Source organism: Podarcis cretensis (genome assembly GCF_951804945.1).
Source record: "Podarcis cretensis genome assembly, chromosome: 2".
Taxonomy (NCBI): domain Eukaryota; kingdom Metazoa; phylum Chordata; class Lepidosauria; order Squamata; family Lacertidae; genus Podarcis; species Podarcis cretensis.
In genome coordinates this window covers 117682685-117696712 of record NC_137171.1, presented here as the reverse complement: position 1 = coordinate 117696712, position 14028 = coordinate 117682685, and the positions used below count along the sequence as shown (strand labels likewise).

At 47.1% G+C, this 14028-nt stretch overlaps 1 protein-coding gene across 4 annotated transcripts; it reads left to right on the top strand.

Moving 5' to 3' along the window:
* The first annotated feature begins 3025 nt into the window (after nt 1-3025).
* Nucleotides 3026-13280, top strand: LOC307207612 (uncharacterized protein). 4 transcript variants are annotated; one of them, XM_079961587.1, is made up of 8 exons: nt 3026-3144; nt 3929-4042; nt 5160-5231; nt 6589-6798; nt 7641-7663; nt 8114-8226; nt 9544-9576; nt 10900-13280. In XM_079961587.1, exons 2-8 carry the CDS (start codon nt 4028-4030, stop codon nt 12618-12620), a joined length of 2187 nt encoding a protein of 728 aa, XP_079817713.1. In that variant the 5' UTR covers nt 3026-3144; nt 3929-4027; the 3' UTR covers nt 12621-13280. The 4 variants fall into 4 exon arrangements, with proteins under 4 accessions (XP_079817713.1, XP_079817712.1, XP_079817715.1 ...); XM_079961586.1 differs by having other exon boundaries at nt 10897-13280; XM_079961589.1 differs by lacking the exon at nt 3026-3144 and adding an exon at nt 5290-5469 and having other exon boundaries at nt 10897-13279.
* Nucleotides 13281-14028: the final 748 nt, after the last annotated feature.

Below are 14028 nucleotides of genomic sequence, written 5' to 3'. Positions count from 1 at the left end.
AGCTCCTTGGAGGAAAGGTGCAGTAATAAATGAGCCATAATAATGAATACAATCAAATAGGTAGATTGGCTAAATGAATTCTTGGGTAGCTGCAAAGAGGTAACGTTTCTGTTGTTGTTGCAGTGGCGTAGCGTGGGTTGTCAGCACCCGGGGCAAGGCAAGTAATTTGCGCCCCCTAAGCCTAACGCCCAGATGTTGCGCCCGGTGCGGCCGGCCCCCCTGCACCCCCCACGCTACGCCACTGTGTTGTTGTTTAGTCGTTTAGTCGTGTCCGACTCTTTGTGACTCCCTGGACCAGAGCATACCAGGCACTCCTGTCTTCCACTGCCTCCCGCAGTTTGGTCAAACTCATCCAACCATCTCGTCCTCTGTCGTCCCCTTCTCCTTGCGCCCTCCATCTTTCCCAACACCAGGGTCTTTTCCAGGGAGTCTTCTCTTCTCATGAGGTGGCCAAAGTATTGGAGTCTCAGCTTCAGGATCTGTCCTTCCAGTGAGCACTCAGGGCTGATTTCCTTCAGAATGGAGAGGTTTGATCTTCTTGCAAGAATATTCTCTGGCAACTCCATAAACCATTGGAGGAGGAGGAGGTGAAACATCCATGAACTCTCGGATCAGGCCAAAGAGCCCGTCTAGTCCAACACCCTGACATAAGGATAGAAGCTTCCAGAATTCACAGGAATCTTTGTGGGAAGGGGATCCATGACTGTCTTAAGTGACATGATATTGCTTTCAATTTATAGTGCAGGACCCAGGACAGGGATGGCTAAGAATATGTTGTTGTCCAGGGATGATGGCAGCTGGAGTTCAACAGTATTTGGAGGACAAAATGTTGGCTGCTCCTGATACAAGGACATTTTAAGAAACTGTGTGTGGGCTCTCCCTAAGTTTCCTACCCCCACTCAGTGATCCCAGCACCTCATAGTTCAGAGAATATTGCTGCCCAATAGGAGGAGCTAGTAAAATTGAATTCAGAGCTCACCTGCGGCCAGGGCTGTGTAAACCCTGCAACAAAAGAAAAGATGAAAAGAACAGTTTATGGAGGCCCCACAAATAACCCAGAGATGCATTTTAAATAAAAGCACACATTCTACTCATGTAAAAACACGCTGATTCCCGGACCGTCCGCGGGCCGGATTTAGAAGGCGATTGGGCCGCATCCGGCCCCCGGGCCTTAGTTTGCCTACCCATGTTCAAGACAGAAGGATGCCAGCCAAACCATGTAAGTGGGAAATTGCCAGCACAGCCACATTTGACTTCAAAAGAGGAAATTTTATTCCGAATGAGGAGAGTGGTAAAAAGGGAGTTGAAAAGCCAAGCCAAGATGCTCAAATCTTTTCCAGAGGCTTGGAAGTTCTTTAAAACGGTGATATTAGAAGTTAAGATTGAATGTAGGCCAGGAAAAGTACTACCAGGGCTAAGCGGATGCCAGCATGGTTGATGACCAGAGTCAAGGCAGCTTTTAGAGGCAGGAAGGCTTCCTTCAGAAAATGGAAATCTTGTTCGAATGAGGAGGACAAAGCTTAAAGCAAAAGAAAGCAGACGAAAAGGGATATAAAGCATTCATTTTGCCATTTGTTAAAGGAGCGTATTGATTAAAAAAAAAGTTAAAACCAACCATAGCAATTCTGCAACCACATCAAAAGCTGGAAACAGACTAGGAAGGCCATTGGAGAACAAGGTAATTGCAAGCCTGCTGGAGGAGACTAAAGAGGAGCTGAATGAATTCTTCCTGCGCCTTTGTTCATGAACATGAAAAGGAGACTGCAAGGTGATTAAGGATTAAATTGGGGTGGTTTGCACCTGCCTCCCAGTTTGGTTATTTTTACTTTTGGCTCGATGATTAGCTTGAACTGTCTGTACTCTGATGTGATTTGATTTTTGAAGGGTTTTTTTGCTTTATATTAGTGGAAATTCACTGTATCGTAAAAAAAAAGAAGTATAAATATCTGCCAACTGAGGGCAGCACCTTACACAGTGCTGCCATAAGAATGCAATCCTTGTGGAACCTTCTCAGTTCTGCACCAGCAATCAGGCAGGGAGAACTCAAAGTCCCTTGCCTTTGCCTCCATCCAGGCCTTGGAGCAGATTTCAGGGGGGCTGGGGAGCCTTGGAAGCTGGGGCATCAAGAGGCTGTTGTGGAAGGGGCTCTAGATTTAACCCACAACACTTATGTGGATCCCCAGAGCATTGTGACACATCCAGACAATGTGAGAGTCCTGGTGTGAGCATTCTCTGCCTTGGAAGCCTCACTATATTCAATTCTAGCTACTGAGCAGAGACACACTTTGCACAAGCTCAGAGGCACCCTTGCTGTCGCTCATCAGTGCACACGTTCCAAGTCTGAGCAGGGCAGAAATTGAAAGCAGTTGCCAGGGAGCTCATCCCCGGAAAGCCTCCCATCAAATTTAAGGCGTCAGTTGGTTTGGAAAGGTCTGCTGCTCGGTGGCAGGGAACCTTCTTTGCATACAAAAGGCCCCAGGTCCAATCCCTGCGATCACTAAGTATGGCTGGGGAAAACAGCTGCCTGAAACCCTGGAGAGCTGCTACTGCCGGTCAGTGCCTGTCAGTACTTTGCTAGATGAGCCAATGGTGTGGCATTGCGTAAAGCAGCTTTGCAAATCTGCTTAAAGATATGAAGAGATTTAGAAGAGGGGTAGGCAAACTAAGGCCCATGGGCTGGATGCGGCCCAATCACCCTCTAAATCCGACCTGCGGATGGTCCGGGAATCAGCATGTTTTTACATGAGTAGAATGTGTCCTTTTATTTAAAATACATCTCTGGGTTATTTGTGGGGCCTGCCTGGTGTTTTTACATGTGTAGAATGTGTGCTTTTATTTAAAATGCATCTCTGGGCTATTTGTGAGGCATAGGAATTCGTTCATTTTTATTTTTATTTTAAATATAGTCCTGCCCACCACAAGGTCTATGGGATGGTGGACGGGCCCACAGCTGAAAAAAGGTTTCTGACTCCTGATTTAGAATAAAGCGCCACACTGGCGCACAAAGGGTTACGCTGCTAGAGATACACAATCATGCCTAGATTGACCAGGCAATTTGAGAAGTGGGTGAAGCCACTTCCTGTCCCCACCTTGCCCTTTCCTTGGGGGAAACTGGGGGTTGCAGCTCCCAGCTTGCAGGGAGAGGTGAGTTACAGGGGAATTTAGGAGGGAGGGGCCATTTGCAGGAAAGTTGGGAGAAAATGATAGACAATCCCAGAAGATCAAGGGCATCAGTGGCTTCAAAAAGGACATAGGAAGCTCCTTTGTACTGAGTCAGCCCAGTACAGCTAATCTTTTTTATTTCTTTTTTAATGCAGAGAGAATAAACAGTTTGAGGAGAAGCTGAATGAATTCTTTGCTATGCTTTATTCATGAACTACAAAGGGAGGCTGCAAGGTGACTGAGGATTAAAATGGGGCGGCTTATTGTTACACGTAGCTTGGGCTGCCTGTATTTTGGTATGATCCAGTTTTTTGTTCTGTAGTAGTGGAGACACGCTATATAGCAAGCAAATGTACAAATATCTGCCAGTCACGGTCAGCACCTTATTCAGTGATGCAGAGTCAGCTGGGGCCTGAGTAAAAAGGAGCTTGTCAATGTTTAGGGAAGCTTTTAATGTTTGATGCATTACTGTCTTTTAATATTTTGTTGGAAGCCGCCCAGAGTGGCTGGGGAAGCCCAGCCAGATGGGCGGGGTATAAATTAATAATAATAATAATAATAATAATACTAATAATAATAATAATAATAATTATCATTAATGCAAGTCTCTGGGAATTGCAGGTGTTGTGAGAGAACAGGCTGCTAAGATTGCTGGAATGATACAGCAGCTGCCTTGCATGCCGAAGGTCCCGACATTCCCTGCCTGACATCTTCCTTATGTTTTGTAAACTCCAATATCAAATATTTTTGTTTCTGCTCTGCTCAGAAAATGCAGTGGCCCATCTGAATTTACTCCTCTGCCAGCTGCTTTGCCTTGCTGCAGATTCCGGTCATAGTTTGGTCTGGATCCAGCCCTTGAAGGAGAATGGCTGAAGCACAGGTAGGGACCCACAAATACTCCCCCCTCTCATTTTGTTCCAGCAGTGGTGGCTGGTGCCCCCTGGGACAGGTAGTGCGGGAGGCAGGGAGCTGAAGAAGAAGTGGTTACACAGAGCCAAATGACAGGCAGAGCCAACTAATCCAGGTTTATCCCTGTCCTCCTCCTCCTCCCTGATATGAAGGCAAAACTGAGAGGGAGGAGGAAGAGGAGGAGGAACAAGCAGTTGGCCTCGTTGTAAGAAGGCAGGGAGCAGCAGGTTGAGGACAAACTGAGGTAGATGGGGCAGTCCTTTCATTATCCTAATCATGGACCAGCATTCCCTGCTTTCTTGGTGTGGCGATCACACAGGGTCCCCAGACGTTTCACCGTCTATTGATCCCTGTGCCACCACTTTATTTCTCGCTGCCACCACCCAGGCCCTACCTGGTACAATACGGAGTCCAGTCAGGGTTAAATTGGAACATAAACGTCTGTTTATTTATTGCAGTTTGACAAGCCTGTGGATTCATAAACGGTATCGGTCAATTACAGTCATGGGGTGCCTATCCAGACCTATAACTTCCACTACCTGCTCTCACTCACTAAACCACCTCTCAGATATTTACTTGTCTTCCTAGCCCCTAACTGTTCCTGGCTCAGTTTATTTTGCTACACTAACTCAACCTACCCACAGACTCTATCCCAATTCACTCCCACTCCAACCAACCTCCCAACGAACTCCCCTTCGCCCCTCCCAGAGCTGGTTTTATAGTCCCTCTGACTCCACCCCCCTGGGTTCTGATTGGGTAACTTGTTTAACTATTTCACCTCCAGCACTCTCATATGTTAATGTCACACTCGTATACCGGAAATTGTAATTTATTAAAATTGTCTGATGGGCCATCAGACAAATTTAGCAGAGCTCTTCTTACATTCTTATGACACAGCATATGAGGACAAAGGACTGGGAGGGAGGAGGGGAAACCAAGCTCCGCTAAAAAGTCTTTCACTAGCCAAAAACCCTGCTCAGAAATGAGAACTCAAGTTTTCCCCCAGTGGACTAGCTAGTTGAGGCTATTTTAATCAAGAAAGATTTTAATGTTTCAAAATGTGCCCCCTTTCACCCCTTTTGTTACAGGATCATCCGGTTTGCCCGACAAAAGAGGGAGACTTCAAAACCGAGGATCAGCAGAGTAGTGAAGACCTGCCGGTAGGCATCCTTAATCCACTCACTTAAGTAAAACGATGGAAGGAACTTATTCACCCAGTGTATCATTAATGCATGGAACTCCCCGCCACATGATGTGCCACAGGCTTGAGTGGATTTAAGAGTGGATAACACCCGTTCACAGGGACATAGGGAGCTGCCATATAACAAGTCAAACCAAACTGGTCTTGCTAGCTCAGTATTTTCTATACTGAGTGGGAGCAGCTGACCAGGGCTTCAGGCAATAATTTTTTACCAGCCATGCCTGGAGATCCTGGGGGTTAAACCTGGAACATTCTATAGGTTGTCTGAGTCTTTTTGGAGGGGCAATGTGGGATACAAATCAGTTAAACAAACAAAAAAAGGTGAAGTAAGAATTCAACATCCTGAGAATCTCAGCTTCTTTTTATTTGTGATGTAAAATACACACTGCTAGCACTGCTGTCAAGATACGACTGAGAAGGCATGGGCAGAGACCACATGAACGGGCAGTTCTTCTTCCTCTCTCATAATACTAGAACCCAGGACCATTCAAAAAGAACATTGGGAGATGCAGGGCAGACAAACCAAAGGGTTTCTTCACACAGTTGAACTATGGCAGTTGCTCCCACCAGAGGCAGTGAAGGCTACTGATTGAGATGGCTACCAATTGAGAAGAGGATTAGCATCTTTAAGAGAGGCTCAGACAAATTTATGAAAGATAAGGCTACCAATGGTTACTAGCTATGATGGCTGTTCTCTACCTTCACTTCTGAGGCAATATTTGTTAAGGATAACGGTTTAATTGTCTGAAATGGGAATGTTTGCTTCTGTTGAATTGGTGTGTATTTTTAGCATGGGTTCTTTTTTCCTTTGGCAGTAGCTCTCTCGTGTGATTGGCTGACTGTGAGTCACATGAGAGAGGCATTCCATTCTGTTGTGACTGTTATTCAAGTAACTGTCGTTTTTAACTGGCTTTCTGCTTCTGTGCGTGTGTGAAGGGGAATGGCTGCTGAGAGAGGTTTCTCAGGATCTGCTAAGGACAGTGTGTGTTAGTGTCATCTTTCTGAAGTGAATCGGACAGAGGAGATTTCCTAAATGTAAATAGGGAGAAACCTGAGCACGATATTGTAAATATATGTTTATGATAGTAAAGGGTTATTTGCTGTTGTGCTCAGGTGCTGCTTTGAGGCCTCTTGTCTGAGGCATCTTGTTGGCCACTGTGAGAACAGGATGGTGGACTAGATGGGCCATTGGCCTGATCCAGCAGGATTATTTTTATGGCAGTCTCTAGTCATAGCTCATAGAGCTATGGATTCTCTGATCTATGGGATTTTCTCCCAGGCTCACCGCCCACTTCTTAAATCTTGCCTTCTGACAGAGAGAAATAGAAGCTGAGAGACTTAAGATTGTCCAGGAGTGGAAGGAGATGCACCAGATTCTTGATGAGCAGCAGCAGCTCCTGCTGAGGTGGCTACAGAACATGGAGGATGACATTCTCCGCAGAAAGAAGGAGGTTGTCCGAATCACCAGGGAGACTTCCCTCCTCGGTGAACTGGAAAAGGAGAAGAAGGCACAGCAGCCATTACTGGTAGGAAAAGTGGGATCTTGGAAAGTCAGTAGCAAACTGGGAATCTGGGAGCTTCTGACTGTTGCTGGACTACAACTCCCATCATGCTGCCTGGGGCCAATGGGAGCTAAAACTTAATTAAATTAAATTAAAAATTAATTAAATGTATTTTCATTGCTTGATTGCTTAAAAAGTGCAGATGAAAATGGTTCTGAGGAAAAAAATAAATTTGTTTTCCTTGCAGCTTTTAGTAAAAATAATGTTACATTGCCCAACAATGCTGCTATTATTGATTAAAAGGATTTTTCATTGATTATAGCAGGGGTGGGGAAATGCTTTCAGATCCTGACCTCCCCTAAGGGGCCATTTCTTAGTTATCATGACATCAGATGAAGCATTTTCTTTTGCCCATACAGTTTGTAACCAAACCACCTGGCAAAGTTGAAGGTCAGCTGTGTCCTTACTTGCCCCACACCTGGTGTCATATGGGGTAGGTGGATGTGGCTTGAATAAAACAGCCTCGGGGGCCAAATTAGGACCCCTTGAACTGACATTTGAATCTGCCATGAACATTTGGGCTGTAATATGCATATTATTATTATTATTATTATTTCTAATTGTTCTAGGCTGCATACCCTCTACATTTTAAAAGCACATTCAAAGCACATTTCCCCTCTCAATGATTTCTGACGCTGTAAGTTAACCCTGCACAGAGTTACAATTACCAGGTACACTTAACAAACTACAGTGTCTATTATTCTTTGAAAAATTAGCTTCGAATGGCCCTGCCTGTCTTGCACAACACAGCAAGAATATTTTCTGGCAACTCCATAAACTGTTCTTTTCATTTTTCTTTATTGCAGGGTTTACACAGCACTGGCGGCAGGTGAGCCCTGAATTCAATTTTACTAGCTCCTCCTATTGGGCAGCAATCTTCTCTGAACTATGAGGTGCTGGGATCAGCGGGTGGGGGAAGGAATTTGAGGGAGAGCCCACACACAGTTTCTTAAAATGTCCTTGTACCAGGAGCAGCCAACATTTTGTCCTCCAAATATTGTTGAACTCCAGCTGCCATCATCCCTGGACAACAACATATTCTTAGCCATCCCTGCACTATAAATTGAAAGCAATATCATGTCACTTAAGACAGTCATGGATCCCCTTCCCACAAAGATTCCTATGAATTCTAGAAGGTTCTATCCTTATGTCAGGGTGTTGGACTAGGCGGGCTCTTTGGCCTGATCCAAGAGTTCATGGATGTTTCGCCTCCTCCTCCTCCAACAAAGACACATTCTCTCTCTCTCTCTCTCTCTCTCTCTCTCTCTCTCTTTTGCAGAGACAATACATTCTTCCCGAAACCACAGCCAGATTTGGGGGAGCTGGAGCAGAGGCTGAGCGATTTCTCCCACAAAAGGGCTGCTTTGCTGGAAACACTGCTGGCATTCAAAGGTGAAGAAGCATTTTTATTTGCTAGGATCTTTCGAAAAGCCACAATGACATACAGTGGTACCTCGGGTTAAGTACTTAATTCGTTCCGGAGGTCCGTTCTTAACCTGAAATTGTTCTTAACCTGAAGCACTACTTTAGCTAATGGGGCCTCCTGCTGCTGCCGTGCGTCCGGAGCCCGATTTCTGTTCTCATCCTGAAGGAAAGTACTTAACCCGAGGCACTATTTCTGGGTTTGCGGAGTCTGTAACCTGAAGCGTATGTAACCCGAGGTACCACTGTATAGCTAAAGTGAAAACAAAAAATGCACAGTTGTGTCTAACGTTAATCCTATGCAAAGTGGACCTATTGGAATTAATGCAGAGGACTATGGCCTCTTCTGCAATTAAATATACAGTCAAACCTCGGCTGTCAAATGTAATCTGTTCTAGAAGCCCGTTCGGCTTCCGAAATATTCCAACAACCAAGGTGCGGCTTCCGATTGGTTGCAAGAACTTCCTGCACTCAAACGGAAGCCGCACTGGATGTTTGGCTTCTGAAAAACATTCGAAAACCGGAACATTTACTTCCGGGTTTTTGGTGTTCAGGAGCCAAAACATTCCAAAACAGAGCCGTTTGGGAACAAAGGTTTGACTGTACATTTAAAGTAGTAGCATACTGTTTTAAATGAGAATGGCTTCCCTCTAATAATTCTGGGAAGTGTAGTTTGTTAAGGGTTCTGAGAGTTGCTGGGGTACCCCATTCTCCTCAGAGTTCCTGCAAAGAGGGATTGTTTGTTAAGCCACGCTGAGGACTCTTGTCTACTGTTTGTCTGTGACATCGGTGTCACCATGCCGCAGACGTATGGAGAGGCAAGGCTTCTCCATAAGTCTTTTAAAATTGTGCATGCATGATGATTTGGGCTCATGATGACATTGGGGAGGTTATCCCTGCTTTCAATACTGTTTCAGCCTGCAAACGTTTTAGGGTGGACCAACTGATAAGTTTCCAATCAGAGCATGTTCCCCAACTTCCTGCTGGAATCCTGTAACTTTTTACACCACACATGTTCCAGTTTATTTATTTGACCTGCTCCTGTGGTGCTGTAAACCCAGGAGTGTCGCTCCAGATGATAATATTGCAGTAATGCTGTGAAAGCATCACAGGGCTACAAGTAAAGGAGAATGACCTCTGGTTGGTCCAGTATGAATACAGCATGAATCGGCTAATTAGTGTTTTAATTGCCAGAAAGTCCGCCAGCAGTTGGAAGGGGTCCTGAGAGAGAAAGAGAAAAAGGACAAAATTGTGAAGGATGTTAATTTTTTTTCTTTCTTTCTGCAGGAAATCTGCATCTGGAGTTGAAGAGTAATGGAGGTACATACACACTTTAACTTTAAAAGTAAAATAAAATTACATACTAGAGACCAACACGTTTTGCTGCCTGAATGAAGGATGATAATATATAAGTATTTTTATAGCTCAACATTTCTAACCTTGCAAGGTTTAAATTTCTTTTTATATTATTATTGTTGTTATTATTATTATTATTATTATTATTATTATTATTAGTATTAGTATTATTATTATTATTACAATGTAATAATCATAAATAAACAAGAATAAAAATGTGCACCCCACCACTGAGACCATTCCACTGTAACTATCCAAACTCCCAAAATTTCAACAACTCTCGCCATGGTTTGACCCCTTTCTGTTTTAACAGTACAAATTCTACAAACACCTTCCATATCTCCTCACAATCATTTATCCTGCATATTCCCTGTCTTACCTTAATGGCACATGTTAATTTATCGTTAATAGCTATATCCCACACCTCTTTATACCATTCTTCCATTTTATATTCTGCTTGCTCCTTCCACTTCCCAATTATAATAATTTGTGCGGCTGTCAATAAATTTGTGAGCAAGTCCTTCATGGCCTGCGAACCTTCCACCCCATCGTAAATTGATAATGATACCTCTGCACTTTTGGTCAGCTGTAATCCAGTGATTTCCTGTTATCTCCTTAAACACCCTTTGCCCCCAAAAATGTTCATATTTACACCCACCACATGTGAACATAATTCATGGTTTCCTGGCATCCCCTCCAACATAACACCGAATATTCATTGTTTATTTGATTTAATCTGACGGGTTAAATACCATCTCCAAACTAATTTATAATAATTTTCTTTTATTCTTAAATAAATTTCATGAAGATAGGAACACAGGAAACTGCTTTATCCTGACTCAAAACCATTGGCACCTCTGGCTCAGTACAGTGGTACCTTGGGTTAAGAACTTAATTCGTTCTGGAGGTCCGTTCTTAACCTGAAACTGTTCTTAACTTGAAGCACCACTTTAGCTAATGGGGCCTGTCGCTGCTGCCGCGCCGCCACTGCACAATTTCTCTTCTCATCCTGAAGCAAAGTTCTTAACCCGAGGTACCATTTGTGGGTTAGCAGAGTCTGTAACCTGAAGCGTCTGTAACCCGAGGTACCACTGTATGGTTTACTTTGACTGGCAGTGGCTTACAAGGGTTTCAGAGAGAGAGTCCCTGCCTGAAGCTGGGACCTTATATACAAAGCAGATGCTCTGCTGTTTAGCTAAAACCCCTTCCCACAATGATTGAAATCATAGAATTTATCAGATTTTGCTGCATTCATAGAACAGTATCCAACTTGCTTATTTCTAGCAGGAGACGGCCAGGTGAGCAACATGGAGGATGAGAAACCTCTGATGGATCATACTGAGCAACAGAAACGGAATGATAGGACAGTGGAAGGAGCAGCGGAGAAAATGTCTCTGTGCCCTGAACCGAAGGCCCCTTCTGAGGATGAAGATGGCTCAAAAAGAGAGCAGAGGAAGTGTCTGGACAAAGGGGAAGAGGACAAATCTATTCCCTGCAAAGGAAACGACTGTGACCTTGATGGGCACAAAGTTCTGCCAAGGACTCAACAGATCAAGAAGCAAAGGATGTGTGCCGAATGCGGGAAATGCTTCAGTCAGAAGTCAAACCTTATTACACATCAGAGAATCCACACCGGTGAGAAGCCGTACGAGTGTGCCGACTGCGGAAAGAGCTTTTGCCAGAGATCGGGCCTCATTTCGCACCAGAGAACCCACACGGGCGAGAAGCCGCACAAATGCTTGCACTGCGAGAAGAGCTTCCGGTTCCACTCCAACCTCATCATGCACGAGAGGACCCACACGGAGGAGAAGCCGTACAAGTGCTCGCATTGCGGGAAGCGCTTCAACCAGCGGTCGAACCTCGTCAGTCACGAAGGGACCCACCGGCAAGAGAAGCCGTGCAAGTGTTCCGAGTGCGGGAAAAGCTTCCACCGAAGCTCAGAGCTCACAGTCCACAAGATGACCCACACGGGGGAAAAGCCATACAAGTGCCTCCAATGCGGGAAAGGGTTCAGGAGGAGGGCGGACCTTATTGTGCATGAGAGGACACACACGGGAGAGAAGCCGTATGGCTGCCCTGATTGCGGGAAAAGCTTCAGCCAGAGGTCGGGCTTAATTGCGCACGAGCGGACGCACACTGCAGAGAAGCTGCACGAGTGTGTGGTGTGCGACAAGGGCTTCAGCTACACCGCACACCTTGCCGTGCATGAGAAGCCAGACCTCACCATGCATCGCACGGGCGAGAAGCCGTACGAATGCGCAGACTGCGGGAAGAGCTTCTGCCAGAGATCGAAACTCGCCGTCCACCAGAGAACCCACGTTCGTGAGAAGCCGTACAAATGCTCTCACTGCGAGAAGAGCTTCGGCTTCCGGTCCTACCTCATCGCACATGAGAGAATCCACACAGGGGAAAAGCCGTTCAAATGCTCGCGTTGTGGGAAGGGCTTCAGTCAGCGGTCGGCCCTCAAAGGTCATGAAGGGACTCACCAGGAAGAGAGGCCGTACAAGTGCTCCGAGTGTGGGAAAAGCTTCTGCCGGAGCTCAGAGCTCCTCGTCCACCTGATGACCCACACGGGGGAGAAGCCATACAAGTGCCCTCAGTGCGGGAAGCGCTTCAGAAGGAAGCCGGAGCTCATCATCCACGAGAGGATCCACACGGGCGAGAAGCCGTACACGTGCACAGACTGCGGGAAAAGCTTCAGCCAGATGTCGGGCCTCCTCAGTCACGGACGTACCCACCGGGAAGAGAAGCCGTACAAGTGCGCAGACTGTGGGAAGGGTTTCAGGAGGAAGCCGGACCTCATCGTGCACGAGAGGACCCACACAGGGGAAAAACCATACAAGTGCGCGGAGTGCGGGAAGGGGTTCAGGAGGAGGACAGATCTCATCGTGCACGAGAGGACCCACACTGGGGAAAAACCGTACAAGTGCCCTCACTGCGAGAAAAGCTTCAGGCAGAAGCCAGGCCTGAACGTGCACCAGAGGACCCACACAGAGGAAAAGCTGTAGAAATGTGTGGTTTGCGACAAGAGCTTCAGCCATGCCTTGCACCTTTGAGATGACCCAAGTGGAAAAGCAGCCATTTTAAGTGCCTGGACTGTGGGAAAAGCTTTGACTGGAAACTGGATCTCACTTCGTACTGCCAGAACCACACAGCGGAGAAGCCATACGAATGTGTGGATTGTGGAAAGTCAGCCAGAGGCCAAGCCTACGTACGCATGAGAGGACCCACATGGGCAAGAGGCTCTACCTGTGTGTCAACTGCGAGAAGAGCTTCCAGAACAGCTCCAACCTGAAGTCACCGAAGGGCCCACTCCAAAGTGAAGTCTTGCAGGTGCTCAGAGTGTGGGAAAAGCTTCCTGGGGAGTTTGGATCTTAGCAGACATCAGAGATTCCACACAGGAGAGAGCTCACGAGCAGCCCAATTATTTGGAAAACTTACCGTATTTTTCGCACCATAGGGCGCACCGGACGATAGGGTGCACCTAGTTTTGGGAAGCGGAAAACAAGAAAAAATTATTCTGAACCCCAGAAGCCAGAACAGCAAGAGGGATCTGGCTTCTGGGATACCGTGTGGCTGTTCTGGCTTCTGGGGTAACCGCGCCAAGCCTCTTCAGGGCAGCGGGATGAAGGCTCCCCCTGCCCAAAGAGGCTGCGCAGGGCTAAAGCAGAAGCCAGGACAGACGCGTCGCTAAAGGAGCACTGCGCCTTCTCTCTCTCTGCCCAGCGCCCCTCCTTCACAGGAGAGGTGCTGCGCAGAGAGGGAGAAGGGGCATCGCCCTTCAGCGAACCTGGAGAAGGAACAGAAGGAGACCCTTCTGCCGCCCCAAGCCTCGCGCGCCCGGCGGGACCTCCCGCCGGGCGCGCAAGGCTTGCAGACACTTGCCCGAAGCACGGGGAGCCCTCCGGAGCCCTCCGCGTGCTTCGGGCGGCAGGCTGCCACCCCAAGCCTCGCGCGCCTGGCGGGACTGACCGCCCGGTGCGCAAGGCTTGCAGACACTCGCCCGAAGTACGGGGAGCCCTCCGGAGGGCTCCGCATGCTTCGGGCGGCAAGCTGCCACCCCAAGCTCATGCGCTCGGCGGGACCTCCCGCCGGGTGTGCAAGGCTTGTGGACACTCGCTGGGGCTGCAGGCTGCTGCCTGCAAGCCTCGTGAGCTCGCGGGAACTCCCGCCGGGCTTGCAAGGCTTGCAGATAGCTTCCTGAAGCCTGGAGAGCGAGAGGGGTCGGTGCGCACCGATGCCTCTCGCTCTCCAGGCTTCAGCGAAAGCCTGCATTCGCACCATAGGACGCACACACATTTCCCCTTCATTTTTGGAGGGGAAAAAGTGCGTCCTATGGAGCGAAAAATACGGTATTTTAAATAAACTGTGGTTTTGCACAGTGCTGGCTTTGTTCACTGTTGGCTGTTGACTGGC

Excerpts from the sequence above, each read along its gene's own strand:
- LOC307207612 (XM_079961586.1), top strand. Across the intron at positions 6,799-7,640 it reads AGGCACAGCAGCCATTACTG|GGTTTACACAGCACTGGCGG; the intron begins GTAGGAAAAGTG and ends TCTTTATTGCAG. Across the intron at positions 8,227-9,543 it reads AACACTGCTGGCATTCAAAG|GAAATCTGCATCTGGAGTTG; the intron begins GTGAAGAAGCAT and ends TTCTTTCTGCAG.